At 42.6% G+C, this 21534-nt stretch overlaps 1 protein-coding gene across 2 annotated transcripts in view; it reads right to left on the bottom strand.

The window, feature by feature from the left end:
• unc5da (unc-5 netrin receptor Da) overlaps positions 1 to 21534 on the bottom strand; it is a 230302-nt gene that overhangs the window by 40663 nt on the left and 168105 nt on the right. For both annotated transcript variants that reach the window (XM_072661937.1, XM_072661938.1), the window contains exons 3-5: positions 19341 to 19484; positions 15979 to 16082; positions 2 to 182 (exon numbers count right to left, since the gene is read on the bottom strand). In XM_072661937.1, the coding sequence (XP_072518038.1) occupies positions 2 to 182; positions 15979 to 16082; positions 19341 to 19484 (429 nt within the window). The remainder of the gene's footprint in view (position 1; positions 183 to 15978; positions 16083 to 19340; positions 19485 to 21534) is intronic.

Genomic DNA, 21534 nt, shown 5'->3' with positions numbered 1-21534 from the left:
CCATATACAATAACGGTTGCCGAGGCACTGCGTCTTCTAGCAACTATGTTGCTGGCCAGACAGGTGTAGTTTCCAGAGTCAGAGAGACGAGCCTCATTGATGATCAGGTTGTGGTCCGCTCGAGTGTCGATGTTCACGTCATCAAGCGTGCTTATGGGCTCGTCATTCTTCAGCCACTCTACCTGCAACAGAAAGAGAAGAGGAACACTGGGCTCAAGGACTCAACCAGGATGTTTGAGGTCATTGGCCTGAATCCAATGTTTGGTCCTACCTGCATTTCAGATAACTACAGATGATTACAAATTCCATGACTGGAAACCTAAATCTAGGTCCAGAGTTGAAGACCTCTAATGCAGAGTCTAATTCCAGCATTAGATTCCTGAAGCTAGCTAGAAGTAACGGACCTCCACAATCTCTACTGGGCAGCAGCTCAGTTTCTAAATAGGCCAGCATTTCTATTCATAAGGCTTTGGAAGAAGATACTGGCCTAGGACTGAATGTGGGGCTCACCAACAAGAGAGTATCAGTATCACAGAGTCGCTGCTTGAGTTGTGTGGGTCATAGTTGGGCGCTCAGATGGAGTGGTCAGGTAACAAGCTGATCTGGGTGGAAACCAGAGAGAATGGTCATTTGCTTCAGCACAGAAGTAAGAGCTGAGAAGTCCTGGACAGTTCCTTTGAGCCTGAATGGTTCCCTCTGGATTGTTTTTGGTTCTCTGATGAACCAGTTACAGGAAATAAACCTGAGTTTATCTTCGCTAGTTAACTCGGTTCAGTTCAGCTACAGTCCCGAAAGAGCTTTCCAGAAATGTGTGTGCAGCTTCCTAAAAAGTGTCGCCAGGAGAGAAATTAGCATGAAAGAACCACTGAGTAGAACTGAGACTATAAAGGAGCATAAAGAAGAACCCATGTGAGAAAGCAAGACTCAAAAGGCAAAACTTTTCAAAGAGTATGATGATGAAACATTAAGGACAAGCAAGAATGAAAGAGAGAAGTTCTAAAAACATGTGGGAGAACCACTGAGAAGTACCAGGACGTGAAAGGACAACATCTCCAAGAGCATGAGGAAGAACCACTGTGTAGTACCAAGCTTTGGAAAGAGAACATATCTAAGAGCATGAGGAAGAACCAGTGAGAAGAACCAAGACTCTATATGATAACTTCGGTCAGGGTCTGACAATGAACCATTGAGAAGAATCTAGATTCTATAAGAGAACCTTCCCAAAGAGCATGAGGAAGAACCCCTAAGGAGAACCAAGACAAAAAGAAAGCATTAAAAGAATGTGGAAGCATCTGTAAGACCCACTCCGCAGAACCAAGAATCAAAAGGTGAACTTCTCGAAGAGCATGAGGCGGAACCACGGAGAAGAACCACAATTCGAAGGAACAATGTTTGAAAGAGCTTGAAGAGGAACCACTGAAAGGAACCAAGATGCAAGACTCAAAATGACCAAGTCCTAAGAGCATGAAAAAGAACCAGTGAGAAGAACCAATACTATATGATAACAACTCTCAAGGTCTGAGTAAAAACCACTGAGAAGAACCTAGATTCTAAAAGAGAAACCTCCCAAAAGAGCATGAGGAACCCCTGAAGAAAACCAAGACAAAAAGAAAGGTCTAAAATCATGTGGAAGAACCACTGAGAAGAACCAAGACTCAAAATCACAAACTTACAACGAGCATGAGGAAGACCCACTTATAAGTAGCAAGACTCATAAGGAGAACGTCTCTAAAAGCATTGGGAAGACCCACTCTGCAGAACCAAGAATCAAAAGGAGAACTTCTCGAAGAGCACCAGGATAACCCACTCTGCAGAACCAAGAATCAAAAGGAGAACTTCACAAGGAGCATGAGGCGTAACCACAGAGAAGAACCACGATTTAAAGGAACAACCTTTCAAAGAGCTGGAAGAGGAACCACTGAGAGGAACCAAGACACAAGACTCAAAATAACCGACTCCTGAGAGCATGAAGGAGAAAGGGACTAAAAAACTGTGGACAAGAGAGACGTCTCTTTGCTACTTCATTGCCCCAGGTCAGGTCAGGTCAGGTCAGGTCAAGCCAGCTCAGGTCAGATCAGAGGTGAGGTGAGGTTTTGTTTGGAGGCGGGGACAATTTATTCAGGGCCAGCGTCCAGCATCTTGACCCATTTAGTACCCGTTTGGGATCATCACTGTGGCAATTCCCCTCCGTTCGCATGACTGAACCGGTCAGATTACAATCGCTGGATGGCTGAGGCCGGAGGCCCGGCGAGGGTTCAGCAGGGGTGTGTCAGGGACAGCGTTGATTTATGTCTGTGTGTTTGAGAATTAAAAACACGGCATGGCTCTGGGGACTGGCTCTGTGTTAGCGCGGTGTCCTTGCCCTGTGTGGGAAAAACAACTGCAGCTGCAAACAATAAGATTGCTCTGTCCTCTGTCCCTCCCTTCGTCCCTTCCCCTCTCGCCCCTCGAAAGAATAATGGATATCAGAGGGTCGATATATCAGCCGTCAGCTGTGGAGCGGATGAATGTGTTTCACTCCCTGTTTGATGGCTGGAGAGAACTCTTTCATCACAAGCTTTTAATTTCGCTCCTTTCTCGGTTCCACTCCACAGCTCCTCGAGAGCCACTGGTCCTCCCTCCCTCTCTAGGTGGGTGGGTGTGTGTGTCTTCTCCGTTTCACTCCATTGCTTCGGATCTATCCCTATAACCCAATTTTATTAAAACCATCTAATTTCGGCTCCCTTTTATCAAGGGGCTCCAAGCACAGAATGCCGTGCCTGAAGAACCAGTGAGAAGAACATAGAGAGAAGATGCTAATGGAGAACCTTCCTGAGCGTGAGAAAGAACCATGTACGATAACCTCTCTCAGGGTCTGAGAAAGAACCATTGAGAAGAACCTAGATTCTAAAAGGAGAACCTTCCTAAAGAGCATGTGGAAGACCCACTGAGAAGAACCAGAACTCAAAATGACAAACTCACTACAAACATGAAGAAGATTGACTTAAAAGGAACAAGACTTAAAAGGAGAACGTCTCTAAGAGCAAGAACCACTGTAAAGAACCCCAGACTTGAAAGAAGAACATCTCTACGAACATCAGAAAGACCCACTGTACAGAACCAAGACTCAAAAGGAGAATCTCTCAAGGGGCATGAGGAGGAACCACAATACAAAAGAACAGCCTCTTAAAGAACTTGAAGAGGAACCGCTGAGAGGAACCAAGACACAAGACTCAAAATAACCATCAGGGGGATGCTGTGCCCAATGCTTGGGTTAACTTGGACCACTAGGGGGTGCTAAAGAATGCAAACAACCACATGGAGAGCGCTCCAGCAGTCATGTTCGTATACTGCTACTACACATGTCCTAGAACGTTCTCCCTCATTCCTCATTCTCCGCCATTCACGCTGTTCTACAATGTTCTCCTTCACTCATATTATTGTAAAATGTTCTCCTACATGCACAGTTCTACAGTGTTCTCCACCATTCACACTTAGAAACTTAAAATGAGAAGAACATTGTCCTAAAATGTTCTCTCATTCATTTTGTTCTAGAATGTTCTTCTTCAATCCACGCTCTTAGAATCTTCTTCCTCATTCACACTGTTCTACAATGTTCTCTGCCATTCACACTGTTCTACAATGTTCTCATCCACACATATTATTGTAAAATGTTCTTCTGCATTCACAGTCCTACAACGTTCTCCACCATTCACACTGTTCTGCAACATTCTCCACCATTCACACTGTTCTACAATGTTCTCCTCCATTCACACTGTTCTACAATGTCCTCAACTCATATTATTGTAAAATGTTCTCCTCCATTGACAGTTCTACAATGTTCTCCACCGTTCACACTGTTCTAAAATGTTCTCCACCGTTCACACTGTTCTAAAATGTCTCCTCTATTCACGCTGTTCTACAATGTTCTCCTCTATTCACGCTGTTCTACAATGTTCTCCACTCATATTATCGTAAAATGTTCTCCACCATTCTCACTTAGAAACATAAAATGAGAAGAACATTGTCCTAAAATGTTCTCTCATTCATTTTGTTCTAGAATGTTCTTCTCCAATCCACGCTCTTAGAATCTTCTTCCTCATTCACAATGTTCTTCTCCATTTACACTGTTCTACAATGTTCTCCATTTACACTGTTCTACAATGTTCTCCATTTACACTGTTCTACAGTGTTCTCCTCCATTTACACTGTTCTACAGTGTTCTCCACTCATCCATATTGCTCTAGAAAGCTCTCCTGAATTCACTGCTCTAGAATGTCCGCCTCCATTCACATTATTGTAGCATGGGTACACGTTATGTGCTCTCCAAACTTGGCAATCATGTGTGCTACACTGCTCGTAATGTTGGCACGCGCTTGCCAACAGGGGGCGATAACATTTTGATGAGGTGGAGCGTTCCCAAACAGCTCCCACTCGTGAACCCCCTGGCTGATCTTCACCAAACTTGGCAAGCATGCATAACAGCGTTATCAGTATCAGTCTGTCTTCAGAAGATGAAACCAGAAACCCTCTTGCTGTATCACACGGTATCACATTACGCTTAAAAAAAGAATCTACAGACTGGGCAACGTTTTAGTGGAGGGGGGTGTTTGTAAGGCTGCACAACGTCAACATGAGCTTAGGGAATCGTCTATGAAGGCATCAGTTGTCTGAGGGCTTTCTGGGTTAAATATGCAGGTTTATGTCAGGTATCATGGAGGGCGTATGTACCCAGATACCCTGATACTGTGTAGATCCCCCTTGCACCACCAAAACAGCTCTGGCCCCTCGAAGCATTGTCTTCACAAGCCCTCTTAAGGTGTCTCGTGGTATCTGGGACACCAAGGCATTAGCAGCATGTGCTAACAAGAAGCAAGGCTCAAAAGAAGAACTTCTTGAAGAGCATGAGGAAGAACCACTAAGAAGAACCAAGACTAGAATGGAGAAACTTCCTCCAAGTATGAGGAAGACCTAAAAGGAAAAAGTATGCCCCCCTTGCGCCAACAAAACAGCTCTGGCCCCTTGATGCATGGTCTCCACAAGCCCTCTGAGGGTGTCCTTTGGTATCTGGGACACCACAACGTTAGCAGCAGATCCTTTGAGTTCTTCTCCAAGAGCTTGAGGAAGAGCCACAGTGAAGAACCAAAAATGTAAAGGAGAAACCCACTACGAGCATGAGCAAGACCCACTATAGAAATAGCAGGACTTAAAAGGAGAACTTCTCTAAGCGCGTTAAGAAGAACCACTGGGAAGAACCAAGGCTCAAATGGAGAACTTCTCTAAGAGCATGGGACGGATCTGCTGAGAACAATGAAGACTAGAATGGAGTAACTTCCTCCAAGTATGAGGAAGACCTAAAAGGAAAAAGTAAGTCCCCCTTGCGCCACCAAAACAGATGTGACCATTCGAGGCATGGGCTTCACAAGACCTATGAAGGTGACCTGTGGTATCTAGGACACAATGAGTAGTGAGCAGCAGATCCTTTAAGTCCTGTAAGTTATGAGGTGAGGCCTCCAGGAGCATCAGTGAGCCTTGGCCACCTAGTACCCTGTCACCAGTTCAGCAGTCATCCTTCTTTGGAGCAAATTTGGTAGGTAGTGACCAACTGCATATTTGAAAAAAAAAACACCCTACCAGACCTGCCTGATATTTTGGGGATGTCTGGTCATCTAGCCATCTTCTCAAAGTATCTCAGATTCTTGCCTTTTGAGACCGGACTGTTTACTTGCTGCCTAATATGTAGTTCCCAGCCCTTGACTTGTTAGCCATTTAAAACTTTGCTTTGAGGAACCTTCAAGGAACAATTTTCTTCTAAAAAAAGAAAAAGAAAAAAAGGCTCAGAGGAACCTCCAATAGTTCCTCAATGATCTAGTACTATGCTCTTGGTATCTTCACACTTGACGTTTGCTGTAATTATAGTAATAATATTCAGAGCATCATCATCATCCTCATCCTTTATGATATTAGTCTTCTAGTTCTAGTTGAACGTTCTTTTAGCCTAAAGGTCTACCTTGCCCTCTCTGGAAAGCTGCTCTGATGAACTGTGGTTTGGGATTCGGTGGCAAACTCTCACGTTCTCTCTGTTTTGTGTTCAAAGGCTGTTTCTGGGTCTTCGTGGGCCTCTGGGGAGCTTGGAGCTGGGATGATGAGAAGAGTGATGCAGACAGTGGGACAGACTCGCTACGAGGCCCTTAATCCCCACCCTCCTCCCGTTCCACCCCGGGAACAGAGGAAATGCGCATTTGTCTAATTGGCGCATTTGTTCCCATTAAACCGGCGCCAACACTGAGCGCCGTGATGGCACGCTCACCATCTCTGACTCCGTCCGCTGCTGGCCTGAAAAATGCTCTTTAAACATGCTCTGATGATGCCAGCGACAACTGCCGTCGCCGTGCACTCTTTCGGGGCTGATCTCTCCGCCGCTAATGGTGGCCTCGGAGGTCTGAGAGAGGTCCAGTGCTTTGATGCCACCCGAGAAGATGAAAAGGGTTGTGGGATCTGAGGTCACTGTCTGTTTTAGAAATAAGAGCGAGCATCGAAGCCATGGGGCTCAAACCCGAAAACAGTGACCGAAATGGCTTTCAAGAGAAGGAGAAGACCCCTGGGTGACACTAGAGACCCAACAAGACCACCGCTGCGATATGATAAGAACAGCGCTAGGAGTAGTGTTGCCATTAGGAGAGCAAGGTGAGAGGTCATTCACATTCTTTGTTTTTATGAAAGCTGATGGCATGGAGGCCTCCAGCAGGTGGATCGCTCCCAACTCCTCTGGGAAAGATAATGGAACACGCCAGACCTTGACACCAAAACCAAGGCTCATACTGAAACAGGTCAATCCAATTAACCCTGGAACAGGTGAAACACCTCATGATGCCATATTTATTTGCATCCAGAGGGAAGGAGACAGGAGACAGGAGACTGGCACGAGAATCAGGGAGCAATGGCTTGCCTGAGCCTCTCTTCCATTCTGGTCAGTGAAGCGAGGATGCCTCCTCCTTTCTAGGTAGCCGTCCAACATGCACGAAAGGTCACTTGCAGGTCTTAGGTTTGGCTGTTTTAATGGATGGTATTCTTGAGTCAACAGGCGAAGGTGGAAAAGCATGGAGGTGAGAGAGGTCATTCAGGTCTATGTTTGACCAAAGCAAGGCACATAACGGAACAGGTCAACCCAGTTAACCCTGAAGCAGGTGGAAAACCTCACAACACCTATATCACACAGTCTAATCCCTTGTATTTTGACAGGAAGCACTAAAAAGTCTCGTTAATCAATTCCGAATGATTTGCTCTGGTCGGATTTGGCTACCTTTGGCGGTTCTTTTGTGGCACTTTTATTTTTAATAAAACTGCCAAGAACGATGCAGGGAGCATCATGGCTACGGGTTGTTCAATTACTAGGGTTCACTTACTTTTTCTAGCCTGCACTGTGATTGTTTACCTAATGTGACCAATAACAGACATGAACAGTGCATCTGATTGTGTTTTTAGCTGAGATACACACATGTACAAAATTGTTGGTACTCTTTGGTTAATGAAAAAAACCCCACAATGGTCCAACATTTATTGTGAACTACACTTCAACAGAATTATTTTAAAAAATCATTAACTCATTAAACAGGCCTGGACAAAAATGTTGGTACCCCTGAAATAATGTGACCAAAGGGACATGTTAAATTAAGGTGTGTCCACTAAGTAGCATCACAGGTGTCTACAATATTGTAATCAGTCAGTGGGCCTATATATAGGGATACAGGTAGTCACTGTGCTGTTTGATGACATGGTATGTACCACACTCAGCATGGACCAGAGTAAGTGAAGAAAAGAGTTGTCTCAGAAGATTAGAAAGAAAATTATAGACAAGCATGTTAAAGGTAAAGGTTATGAGACCATCTCCAAGCAGCTTGATGTTCCTTTGACTACAGTTGCACAAATTATTCAGAAATTTAAGATCCATGGGACTGTAGCCAACCTCCCTGGACGTGACCGCAGAAGGAAAATTGCTGACAAATCAAAGAGACGGATAATACGAATGGTAACAATAGAGCCCAGAAAAACTTCTAAAGACAAGAGAAGGTGAACTTCAAGCTCAAGGAACATCAGTGTCAGATCGCACCATCCGTCGTTGTTTGAGCCAAGTGGACTTAATGGGGGACGACCAAGAAGGACACCATTGTTAAAAATAAATCACAAAAAAGCCAGACTAGAATTTGCCAAACTACATGTTGACAAGCCCAAAGCTTCTGGGAGAATGTCCTATGGACAGATGAGACAAAAATAGAACTTTTTGCCAAGGCACATCAGCTCTATGTTCACAGGTGGAAAAATGAAGCATATCAAGAAAAGAACACTGTCCCTACTGTGAAACATGGAGGAGGCTCTGTTATGTTCTGGGGCTGCTTTGCTGCATCTGGCACAGGGCGTCTTGAATCTGTGCAGGGTACAATAAAATCTCAAGACAAGGGATACTAGAGAGAAATGTGCTGCCCAGTGTCAGAAAGCTTGGTCTCCGTCTCAGGTCATGGGTCTTGCAACAGGATAATCACCCAAAACACAGCTAAAACACCCAAGAATGGCTAAGAGGAAAACATTGGACTATTCTGAAGTGGCCTTCTATGAGCCCTGACCTAAATCCTATTGAGCATCTTTGGAAGGAGCTGAAACATGCTGTCTGGACAAGGCACCCTTCAAACCTGAGACTGGAGCAGTTTGCTCATGAGGAGTGGGCCAAAATACCTGCTGAGAGGTGCAGAAGTCTCATTGACAGTTACAGGAATCGTTTGATTGCAGTGATTACCTCAAAAGGTTATGTAACAACGAATAAATAAATAAATAAATATGGCATTAATTAAAAAAAGAGGCATCCTTTATCCGTCCTCCTTAGTTTTTAAACCCTGCTAGCGATGAATTGTGTTGGTGGCAAGAAAGGGCTAAAGCTAAAAGCCTAACACTAAAATATGCCGCTCGGTAGCGTCTCCTCGCTGTGTTTCGGGAAGCAGTGTTTTCAGTACCTGCACTTTTCCCTTTCCGTTGCCATGACTAATCCGAGTGAACTTTACTTTGACAGTTAATACGCCGCTTTCATTTCCATGATGGTGTAATTGTTCTCATTACGCCCTGCTCATTAGTCATCGGAGAAGATCTCATAGCCTAGGGGGGCGCGGAGAGGGGGGAGTGATATTTTCCGCACAACTTTTCTTTTCAACTGGGAACAAATAAAGGACGGTGGCACAGAGTGCCAAAACAAACAGCGACCAAACTGTTCTCGGCCGAGCCAAGTGGTTGACCTTTCAAAGAAGAAATCGCTTTGGCAAGTGCAGTGTTTTTGTGCCTGGGCTGTCAAGAGCAAGAGAAAAGCAAATGGGATTCATTGTTAGCTCTGGTGTTTCTCCCGCTTGACCTTTCGACCCGGCGTGGTCATGATTACAGATGGAGTAGCCGGAGCAGCAAACTGTCACGCTTGCTTATACTGAATTAATAGCTGCTACAAATGGCTCAATATTTATAACTAATTGCTCAGCATCTACGGTTAAATTTGAAGCTATTATGATTACTTTTGCATCCACTATGAATAATTCAGTATCCACTATGAATTATTATTATTATTATATTAATAATCAATATCTGTCTCTGCTATGATTTATACAGTATCCACAATGAATTATTATATTAAGAATTATTATCTGTATCTGCTATGAATTGTTCAGTATCTGTAATGAACTATTCAAGATCCACTATGAAATATTATATTAAGAATTATTATTTGTATCTGCTATTAGTTTTTTGTATTAGTACATACTATGAAAGATTAAGTATCCACTATGAACTATTCAGTATTCACTAAGTATCTGCTGTGAATTGTTTAGTCTCTACTAAGAATGATTCCATATCCACTACGAATTATTTATTATCCACTATAAATTATACAGCTGTATATTGTTCAGTATCCAGTATGAATTCTTCAGTATCTATGAATAGTTTTAATTCTATTATTACTAAGAACAATTCAGTATCCACTATGAATTATTTGGCATCAGATTAAGATTGTGTTTACAATGAATTATTCAATATGTAATATCAGTTATTCAGAATCCACTTTGGATTATTCAGTATTTAATATAAATTAGAGTATGTAAATGTAAATAAGGAAAAGTTAAAAAAGATTTTTGTCACACAATGTCCACACACTGTAAACGTTGTATACACGTATACAATATTTTTTTTTTCATGTATAATTGCTATGTTAGCAGCAGTGAGACCTTTTTGTGCAGCTAACCGTAAATTTAAATCTGACACTAGAGTAGCCAGTGTGCCGTATGTCCACACGTCCATGTCCACTTCTGTGAGCTTTTTTTAAATCACTGTATAAATGAGGCTCCATGCCACCTTTATTGTTGGATGCACTCCAATAGTTTCTGCTGTTGAGTTTATCAGTAAAACAAAAACAAAAAAACCCTGAAATGCATTTTTATGTCTTGTTGAAACTTTTTGTTAAATTGACACATTTTTACAAAACATTATTAGCTTCATTTTTTATTATTATTATTATTTTTGATCTGACATATCAAAATGAATGTGCCGTCCTAAGAGAAAATTTCAAGGGAAAAGCAGCTGTTTAAGGCAACCCAAAGCACCCCTCCACTGACCCATCCTCTCCGGTGACCGTCGGTCTTGGCCCCAGCCGCGGAGCCTGGCTCAGGTCCGGGCGGAGGGCCTTTCTTCTTACGCAGGGGGGCACCGTGTTGGCTCTGCTGATCGTTGATTAGCTCTAGTGGCTGTTTTTTTTTTTTTTTTCATCTCGAAATCACAGGCCACTGCCATATTGGCTTGGATACCAACACGGCAGATGGCATGTGACTGTCTTTCTCTCTCGCTCGAATTTCAGCTGGCAAGGAAGTGCTCACGGGACGGCCTGTGAGCACTCTCTGTCTCTCTCGCTCTCGCTTTCTCTCTTTCTTTTCTCTCTGAGTTGTTTGGAAAAACACAGAGAACAAAGCTTGCAGATGATCAAAAAAAAAAATCCCAGCTGTTTCCTTGGAGACCGGGGGCGGAAATATCAATCATCATTATCAGCATCAGCGTGAATGTGGGTGAGCTTGGATGAGCCGAAGCCGTCGGCACCCTGGCTCCGTCAAATGTGCTGTTTTTAACCCCACCCTGCCCCTTCTTCAGCTTTGCTGTGGTCTAGTAGTCGGCATCAATACCCCTAAAACGTAGGGATGTCCCGATCCGATCCGGTGACTCAGGATCGGGGCCCAATCCAAGCATTTGGTTCGAGAATCTACTTTCAATGTTCCGGCGTTACCAGTTAGTTAGCAGCCAAAACAAGCTAAAGCTGGCTCCTAATGCTTACTCTACATTCCACCTTAAATTGTGAACTGCTGCATTATTTATGGTGGAACAAAGTTTGGGGACGAGGAAAACTTAGAGTTAACTTAGAGTAAGCGTAGCGTTAGCTTAGCAACACATGGTGCACATGCTATGCTAACCCAACATGTCAACAGGCTTCTTAGCACTACTCAGAGCTATTTAGAGCATAGCTACACACGTGGATAAAATTACTGGTACCCCTCGGTTAATGAAAGAAAAACCCACAATGGTCACAGAAATAATTAGAATCTGACAAAAGTAATAATAAATAGAAGTTCTATGTAAATTAACAAATGAAAATCTGACAATGATTTTGAACCATGCTTCAACAGACTTATTTAAAAAGAAAAAAGAAACTCATGAAACAGGTCTGGACAAAAATAATGGTACCCTTAACTAAATATTTTGGTGCAGAACCTTTTGAGGTAATCACTGCAATCAAACGCTTCCTGTAACTGTCAATGAGACTTCTGCACCTCTCAGCAGGTATTTTGGCCCACTCCTCATGAGCAAACTGCTCCAGTCTCAGGTTTGAAGGGTGCCTTTTCCAGATGGCATGTTTCAGCTCCTTCCAAAGATGCTCAATAGGACTTAGGTCAGGGCTCATATAAGGCCACTTCAGAATAGTTCAGTGTTTTCCTCTTTTTCCGCCATTCCTGGGTGTTTTTAGCTGTGTGTTTTGGGTCATTATCCTGTTGCAAGACCCATGACCTGCAACTGAGACCAAGCTTTCTGACACTGGGCAGCACATTTCTCTTTAGAATCCCTTGATAGTCCTGAGATTTCATTGTACCTGGCATCTGATTCAAGATACCCTGTGCCAGATGCAGCAAAGCAGCCCCAGAACATAACAGAGCCTCCTCCATGTTTCACAGTAGGGACAGTGTTCTTTACTTGATATGCTTCATTTTTCCGTCTGTGAACATAGAGCTGATGTGCCTTGGCAAAAAGTTCCATCTACAGTCCCATGGATCTTAAATTTCTAAATAATGTGTGCAACTGTAGTCACAGGAACACCAAGCTGCTTGGAGATGGTCTCATAACCTTTACCTTTAACATGCTTGTCTATAATTTTCTTTCTAATCTCCTGAGACAACTCTTTCCTTTGCTGCCTCTGGTCCATGTTGAGTGTGGTGATGCTAATTATTTTCATTTGTTCATTTTCATAGAATTTTTATTTATTATTACTTTTGTCAGATTCAAGTCATTTCTGTGACCATTGTGGGTTTTTCCACTAACTTTTCATTAACTAAGGGGTACCAACAATTTTGTCCACATGTTTAATTAGCTTTCCAACACAGCAAGAGCAGAGTGCTACTAGGCACCATATCCAAAGATGAAGATGACCTGGGTGGGAAACTGTTGTGGTAGGAGGATGCGTAGCTCCACCCAGCCCTAAAAATCAGTTGTTAAACCCTTACTCCGTTCTATTGTAAGAAGGCGTGGCTACACTCAGGAAAGATGTGATTGACAGCTTTAGCTGGAAGAGACTGATAGCGTAGCTGTTGCATCATTTAAGGTGGAACAAAAAGTTTGTGGTCGAGGGCAACTTCAGCTTAGAATTAGCCTATCGCCTCGCTGTGAATGTGACGTAGTGGCAACAAATGGTACACATGCTATGCTAATCCAGGATATTTAGCACCACTTAAATCACTGTGGAAAGCAATGGGCTGGTCTAGCGACTCTGCTGTCCCATATGTCCCCATATGTCTCCAAATACCTGCAGTTAGCTAGCTTTCCCTGTGCTAATTTTATTTCCTTCTGGAAATCAGTTGTTAAACCCTTACTCTCCTCTGTCGTTAGACGGTGTGGCTACACCTACACGGGGATGACTGTGATTGACAAGCTCTTGGGTGGAAGAGGCTGCCTGCAGGACCTGATTTGGAGTGGAGTGGTCAGACAAACTAGCCTAGCTAGTGGACAGTCGTGCGGTGTGGTGCGGTGCGGTGCTGTTGGTTGTATTTACAGACACTCAGTACAAAGTTCTTCGCAGATTTTTCTGTACGTCCGACGCTGAAATCCATACCAACGGATCCGCTGGCACACCGGAAGTTACACACAGAATAAACAAAGATGGCCGCCTCATATTGTTTAATGGAAAATAAGGTGGATAAGAAAATAGTGAGCGAGAGAGAGACGAGGAGAGATGGAGGTACAGCAGAAAGATAGAGAGAGAGGAAACAAAGGAAAAGAGAGAGAGAGAGAGAGAGAGAACAGCTGGCTGGGATTCACTCTGCATAATTCAGCATCTGTCCTTTCAGCTTCTGCCTCATTCAAGTGTAGGAGGGAGATCTCTGGACTGTGTGTGTGTGTGTGTGTGTGTGTGTGTGTGTGTGTGTGTGTGAACGAGGAAGTATGATAACACGCTGGTAACTTGTGTTGACACCGAGAAAACAGCACACACAGCACTGTGCAGAATTATAGGCACCCCTGGCAAAGACCAGCAAAAATGAAGCCGTAGGAAAAGGCCGCACTGATCAGACTGATCTGATTATTTTCTGAATAACACGCTCGTTTACATCCGTTTAGCACCCGTTAGCCGCTATCCTCGCATCCGCAGTGACCTCGCCTGTTTCTGTCTACGCTTGAGGACATTTTGTACATTTCTGGAGATACCCTGGAGTCATTTCTGCCAGTTCGGCTGTACTCAAACAGCCTAATCAGTGTAGAGTCAAAGCTAGCCTGACTGACTAGCCTGGCTTAGCCTACAAAAAAATAAATCTATGGAAATTTTATGGAAATTTTTCTTATTTTCCTAATACATTTTTAACATTGTAAAAATTCTGAATAAGTTCTAAATAAATATACATTTTATTTTTTTAATAAATATTGATTTTTTAAGATAGTAATAGTAATTAAGATAATAATAAAAAGGTTTATTGTCATATATATATATATATATATATATATATATATATATATATATATATATATATATATATATATATATATAGGTAGCAATGGCAGCCAAAATAAATAAATAAATAAAATTAAGTCAAATATCCCCATTGAAATTTACCAACATTTTTATCAAAGTTTCTGCAGATAAATATGCTTATTTTGCAGATTTCTCCAAAATATTACAATCTAACACCTTTTAACCTTTTAAGCACCATCTGTTTGCATACAGGACATCTGGTCACGGGCACTTACCGTCAGTGTGCAGTCGTTCCCCCGTGGCTACCTTCTCTAAGGTGTCCTTATACGTTTTATATAATAAATGACTGCCTGGCCTCAGTGCAGGCAAAGTTATCATTTACCAGTATAGGAAAAGGAATGTACTAAGTATTAATCATGGGTGGTTTTTTTTGGGCATAACGTGCAATAAACCAATCAGCGTGTCACTCCCCGTTCCCTTTAAGAGTCAGGTGTGGTCTGACTTTGACAGATTGTTATTTCAGTGGGGTAAAGCGGGGGTGTACGAGCCTTGGGCTGCACGCACCTGTGTTGACGATGCCAGGATAGCAACGAACATCTGACTGTTGACGTCTGCCTAGATTGTTTTTTTTTTTAGTCAGTGAAGCTCCTGTGTTTTCCATTGCCAAGATAGCAGTACCCCAGAAATTGACCTGAACACACCTCATTTCAAGACCACCGCGCCCATCGGTGTAAAGATATATTTGTATAAGCATCATTGCCTTTTAAATGACGCAGGTGGAAGGCATGAAAATAGACTGTTGCTGGGTTGTAAGATAACAATGAGCTAATTATGTCTTTAGTTACGAGGGTGAGCTTAAAGCTCCGCCAATGTTTTTCCATTAGCCATGGCCAGCTTAGCTCTTTACCATCATATGGTATGATCTCATTGGAGGTTGTTGGTTTAGCTGGTCTACAAGCATGACCAGCTGGACAGAGCCAGTCAAAACATATGATTGGCAGGCTTTACCAAACAGGTCAACCAATGTAACCAGCTTGACGACCGGCTTGGTCAAGCGGGTCATGCCGGTGGACCAACTAGTCAAACACAGGCTATGTTTTAAGGTGGACGAAAGTGATGACAGGAGATGCTAACACAGCCACAGCTATCCTGGAAATGCACTCACAGTTAGTTACGCATTCGGAGGGGGAAGGCTAAGACGTACTTACTCTGCATATACCAGTAATAGCAGCTAGCTGATAGCTATGCTAGCTAGCATCACACTGAGTGAACCTCATTAGCTCCCAATTACAAGGCCACTGCTTAGACAGTTCAGCCACTCAGAAGCCCAATAACTGTACTCGTAGTGAATGCAGTGGATGGTGTGGACAGTGTTGGGGGGGGGGGGTGTTCTTTTTAACACCCCTGTGCTGCAGAATATAAGAAATAGATCAAAAGACAGACCTGGAAAGCACTCCTAGACTCACACACCAACACACACACTCTCATTCCCCTCCACCGGATGAAAGTTCGCTGGAAGCTAAAAGGTGCGATAGAAGCAGAGGCAGCTGTAAGGGTTTACTCCGAAAAAGAGGGAGAGAGTCGTTCTCAGAACGGCAGCTCGTATAAATAAACCATCACCCAGCACTCCTGTAGACAATACTGCACACCAGTGGCGTTCCAAACCCAAGTCCACCACAACTTCTTCTTCCACCCAGGAACCCACCTCGAAACCTCGTCTCAGAGCAGACAGGGGGCGCACTGGTGTTCAAACTCACCTCAGCTGGAGGCACCCCCTCCGGAGGGCGGCAGTGGAGGACGATCATGCCTTTGATTGGCACCTCCTTGCCCTGCGGCTCCTGCTCGAAGTTTTTCCTCAGGTCTGAAAGCACACACACATAAAAACACACACCAGGAGGTCCTGACGTTAGCAGAGAGCGTAGCCGGGTCCCTGTAAAACAAACATGGATCACAGGCAGCTGAGTTGTGGAGCAAGCTATGGACCCCCACTTCTGTTAGAAGGGGAGAGAACATATGCTTCATGCCTCTCTCTCTCTCTCTCTCTCTCTCTCTCTCTCTCTCCTGCCACATTTAAGCTTGAACATCAAAACACAGAGCCTCAACACAAGGCTGAGCAGATTCATGTGGAAGCCGGGTCCCGTCAGATGTACTGCTCATCAAAAAACTTGTTGGATAAAAACCTATGTTGGTTGAATATGTCAAAAAATGGTTCATTATCTCACAATGTTTGCTGAAAATGTTAAAAAAATACTGACTGACTTCAAGAGTTTGGCAGAAAATGGTAAAATAGTAGCTTATTAACTCAAGATTTTGGCAAAAAATGTCAGAATAGTAGCTTACTACCATATAATTTCCGCTGAAAATGTAAGAAACAATGGCTTACCTTAAGCTTTTCGCAGAATATGTCAAAATAATGGGCTATTGCCTCAAGATACTGGCTGGAAATGTCAGAATAGTAGCTTATTACCCCATAATATTTGCTGAAAATATAAAAAATAATGACTTACCTCAGGATTTGGACAGAAAATGTTAAAATAATAGCGTATTATGTATTATTTTGGCTGAATAATTTCAAAATAAAGCCATTGTTTCTTACATTTTCAGCCAAAATCCTGAAGATATTGGCAGAATATGTCAAAAATAATGGCTTAAAATGCCACTGTTTTGGCTGGGAATGTCAAAATAATACCATATTACCTTTAAATATTTGCTGTAAATGTAAAAAAAATAATGGCTTACCTCAAGATTTTGGCAAAAAAGCTAAAATAATACCTTATTACCTCACAATTTTTTCTGAAAATGTTAAAAACAATAATAGCTTACCTCAAGATTTGAGCATAATATGTCAAAATGTCTTAAAACGCCACTATTTTGGTTGCAAATGTCAAAATAATACTTATTACCTCACAATTTTCACTGAAAATGTAAAAATATAATGGCATACCTCAAGATTTTGGCAGAATATGTTAACATAATGGCCTATTACCTCACAAGTTTCACTGAAAATGTAAAAACTAATGGCTGAAATGGTAAAATAGTAGCTTATTGCTGTACGGGGATAGTCTGTGCTGCCACCTACCAGTAGAGGGCGAGAGCAGTGAGGCACTGTAACCCAAGGGAACTTCAATTCCCAGAAGCCCTAGGGGTAATCAGTGCCAACCAGAAACACCTGGTTGTCACAGCATTTAAGACTGTGGCAAAGGTCGCGTCTCTGTCACACCTTTGTAGAGGGGTGACCGGTATGGTAGAGCAAGGGCAAAGGCAAAGGCAAGGGCAAAGGGGCAGAGCAGGAAAAGTGAAGAGCTTCTGTCACACCTTTGTAGAGGGGTGACCGGTAGAGCAAGAGCAAAGTTGAAAAGAAAGGAGAAGAGCTGGAAAAGTGAAGAGCTGAAGAGATCTCAGCTCAGAACTCAGTGAAGCTGAGCTAACTGCTGGCTGAGGTTCTAGTAAAGCAAGCTCAGGCCTTGAGTGACATTGTTGTTGTGGGACTGTGTCTTTAGTCTGAGCTACACCATCTTGGTGTCTCCTTTGTTTAATTTTCCCGCCTTTTTTCATTTCATTATTCTAATGGGTGCATTTCCACCCATTAGTTCTGTTTGCTGGTGGTGCAGTGGTTGGACCTCCACTGCCACTCCATTGCTGGATCAAATCCAGCTGGGAGCCACTCTTCTCCCACAGTGCACAAAAACACCCCCAGTCACATTACCCACATCATGTCCCTTAAAACATCGTCTTGACCTGTCCTCGCTGGTTTTCCTGACTATTTGAAAATGTCAAAATAATGACTTATTACCTCACGGTTTGGGCTGAAAATGGTCTAATAGTGGCTAGTTTTGCAAGTTCTTGTTGAAGATAAAAAAATAGTGCCTTACATCAAGACTTTGGCTGAATGAGTCAATGGCTTACCTTGTGATTTTGGTTAAAAAAGATTACATAATGGCTTACTACCTCATGATATTTGCTTGAAATGTCAAAGTATTGACTTATTACCTCAGAAGTTTTGATGAAAATGGTAGAATAGTGACTTTTTTTACCTCACAATTTTCTTTGAAAATGGAAAAAAAAAAATGGCTTACCTCAAGATTGTGGCAGAATGTCAAAAATAATGGCTTACCTCATGGTTTGGGCTGAAAAATAGAGTACATAATGGCCTACTACCTTATGATATTTGCTGAAGATGTTGAAAAATGACTTATTACCTCAGAATTTTGGTTGAAAATGGTAGAATAGTGGCCTTTTACCTCAATTTTCTTTGAAAATGTAAAAAAGAAAAAAAATGGCTTACCTCAAGATTTTGGCAAAATGTCAAAATAATGGCTTATTACTTCAGTTTTTTGGCTGAACGTGTCAAAATAATGGCTTACCTCATGGCGTGGGCTAAAAAAGACTACATAATGGCTTACTATCTCATGATATTTGCTTGAAATGTCAAAGTATTGACTTATTACCTCAGAATTCTGGATGAAAATGGTAGAATAATGGCTTTTTACCTCATGGTTGTGGCTAAAAATGGTCAAATAGTGACTTTTTACCCCCTTTTTACCTAAAAAAAAAATAGTGGCTTACCTCAAGATTGGCTTATTACTTCAGGTTTTTGGCTGAACGTGTCAAAATAATGGGTTGGGCAAAAAAAAAGGACTACATAATGGCCTACTACCATATGATATTTGCTGAAAATGTCAAAAATTACTTAATACCTAGAAAATGGTCAAATGGTGGCTTTTTACCTCATGGTTTTGGTTGAAAATGTCAATATAATGATTTTTTTACCTCAGGATTTTGCCTGAAGGTGTCCACATAATGCCTTTGTCTGTCAGGATGTTGGCTGAACATTTTAAAAGTATGGCTTGCTTCAAGATTTTGACTAAAAATCATCATAATGATGGCTCATTGCATTTGCAGTTTGGCTGAATTTGATGGTATAAGGAGTTATTACCTCAGGTTTACAAATGAATATATCAAAATGGTGTCCCTTCGCCACCCAAATAATCAACATCTGGCCAACGAGGAATGCAGTAGATGTTGAGGGGGTGCTAAAAACATACGTTTATATATAGTGCCCTCATATAATGGAGGGGTGGACAACAGGATAAGTGGACTGATTTAAAGAGTAGCTCACATGCGATGCGGACAGTGGCCTTGCGGCTTTTTGAGGTTCCCAGGTGACTCCAGGCTACGCACAGGCACCAGTAGTCCTCAGGGCCATGGAAGTCCTCCACCTGCTGCCGAGACACGTTGATCATTACTTCACGGATCTTCAGACCTGCAGGGGAAAAGAGGCAGAGAGAGAGAGTGAGAGAGCGGGAGATTACATTTCACAAGCCTGTTCTTATGGGTGTTTTGGAGAATGAAATGCTGAGACCACCTCATAGAAGGACTTTGCTTGACCTGAGGTTTATCTGGTGCTACACAACCGTATTGTTTATTAGCAGCAAATTTGCAAACCGTTTCCCAGATGTTGTTCATTTTAGTTTGGGTGGGTGGAATATTGAATGAAATGCATGGTATTCAAATTTTGAATGGATAAGCCATGCCTGTGGGGAGAAAGCAATGATTCGGAGCCAACGTTGGAACGTCTAAAGACTTCAGTGCATAATTAGTCCCATATATAGTCCCAATAGAGAGAATAAGCATTTCATGGACAATTGTTGGGTACACAGTTGGGTAGGTTGTAAGCCAAAAATGGCTAAATCTGCTGTTCCACCTGTTAGTCTTATTAAAATGGCTGTAGACTTGTTGTGCTTCATAGCTTTGGCCTATAAATTGATGGACTTGAAGTTCAGAAGGTGTAGAACTGATTTCTGAGCATTGTTGGCTACTAGCTCAATGTTAGCATAAAGTTATTCATTCTTGGAATGCTGTAAAATATTGCATGCCTCTGGTTATGTACTACATTGTACAGTTTAAGGGCCAGGGTAGCCTACGAGAAGATGAATAAGCTTGTCCACCTCTCTGTGTTGGCCTTTTAGGGAGCGAAAGCCCTTGCCTTGATTGGCTGCAACAGAAAAAGCGTCCATTGTTGGGATCGCTGAGGTCCTTCACTATCTTTTCTACCCTCTGGAGAGCGCACCTATCCTGTTTTGGTGCTGCTCCCGAACCAGGCTGTGGTGTTCTTTGTTAGGATGTCTTTGACGATGCAGGTGTCCAAGTTTTACAGGACTTGGAGGTCAGTTGGAAGACCCCTCAATGTCTGTGGTGGTATAAACACTGAACTGAACTGATAGTATTCTGATGTGAATTGTCCTTCAGGTCAAGAGGTTAAAGCACTAAAACACAAGGTACATTTAAAGTAGACCAAATGATCGTCTAGTTTGAAGGCCTGAATAGGAGAAGCTCCTAGGATGCTGTCGACAGTCCAGGTGTCCAAGTTCCACGGCACCTTTTGAAGACAGAGATGGTCAGCAGCCAGAGCCAGAGAGGGCACAATTGCCCATGCTCTCGCTGGGTGGGTAGACTGTGCTCTTTATGACTGATGTATTGGAGCTGAGGATCTGTGCTTTGCGAAGGTGCGTTGGCTGCCTAGAGATGCTGCATTGGTGGCGAAAAGGTCGACAGTGACCCCTGTATGTAGATGTGAAATGTCAACAAATGACTTCCAGTACAAAAATCAACAGGCACGGCCAAACTCCTTCAAATCGACAGCAGCGTTAAGGAGGGAAAAAGACTGCTTATTACCTCAGGATTGAGGCTGGAAGGGGGAAACTGGCGCCTCTTTATCTCAGGATTTTGGTGGGAAATTGTCAAATATAATGGCTTATTAACTCTGTAGTAGTTGGTTTGATAAATTGTTAGGCGTTCCTCACCAGGGTCAGTTGTATTTAGATGTTAACACATGGCTTGGGGTGCAGAAATCAACCGAAAGTAACCCTTTCCTAGCACAGGCAAACCACTTCAAATTGACTACAGCGTTGCTCGTCACGTAATTACATTCACAGCATCTGCAAACCGTTCCAATTCCTGCCAAAAGTGGCTTTTGTGCAACGCTAATGAACCTAAAAAAGGCTAAATAATGGCTTACTACCTCAGTTTTGGCTGGAAAATGTCGAAATAATGACTTATTACCTCACCGTTTTGCCTGAAGGCATAAAAATAATATCTTGGTCTGTCAGGATGTTTGCCAAATATGTCCGAAGTATGGCTTGCTTCAAGATTTGGACTAAATCTCATAATAATGGCTTATTAGCTCCTGTAGTTGGTTGTATGACACCTCGCTAGGCCTTCATCACCAGGGTCCATAGTATGAAGGTGAGTGATCTTTTCCAAGCACAGGGCAAACCACTTCAACCACTCCTGTTTAACTGCATTTACAACAT

Source organism: Salminus brasiliensis, chromosome 18, assembly GCF_030463535.1.
Source record: "Salminus brasiliensis chromosome 18, fSalBra1.hap2, whole genome shotgun sequence".
Taxonomy (NCBI): Eukaryota; Metazoa; Chordata; class Actinopteri; order Characiformes; family Bryconidae; genus Salminus; species Salminus brasiliensis.
Note: the sequence above shows the minus strand (reverse complement) of the source record. Positions and strands in the feature narration are given on the sequence as shown.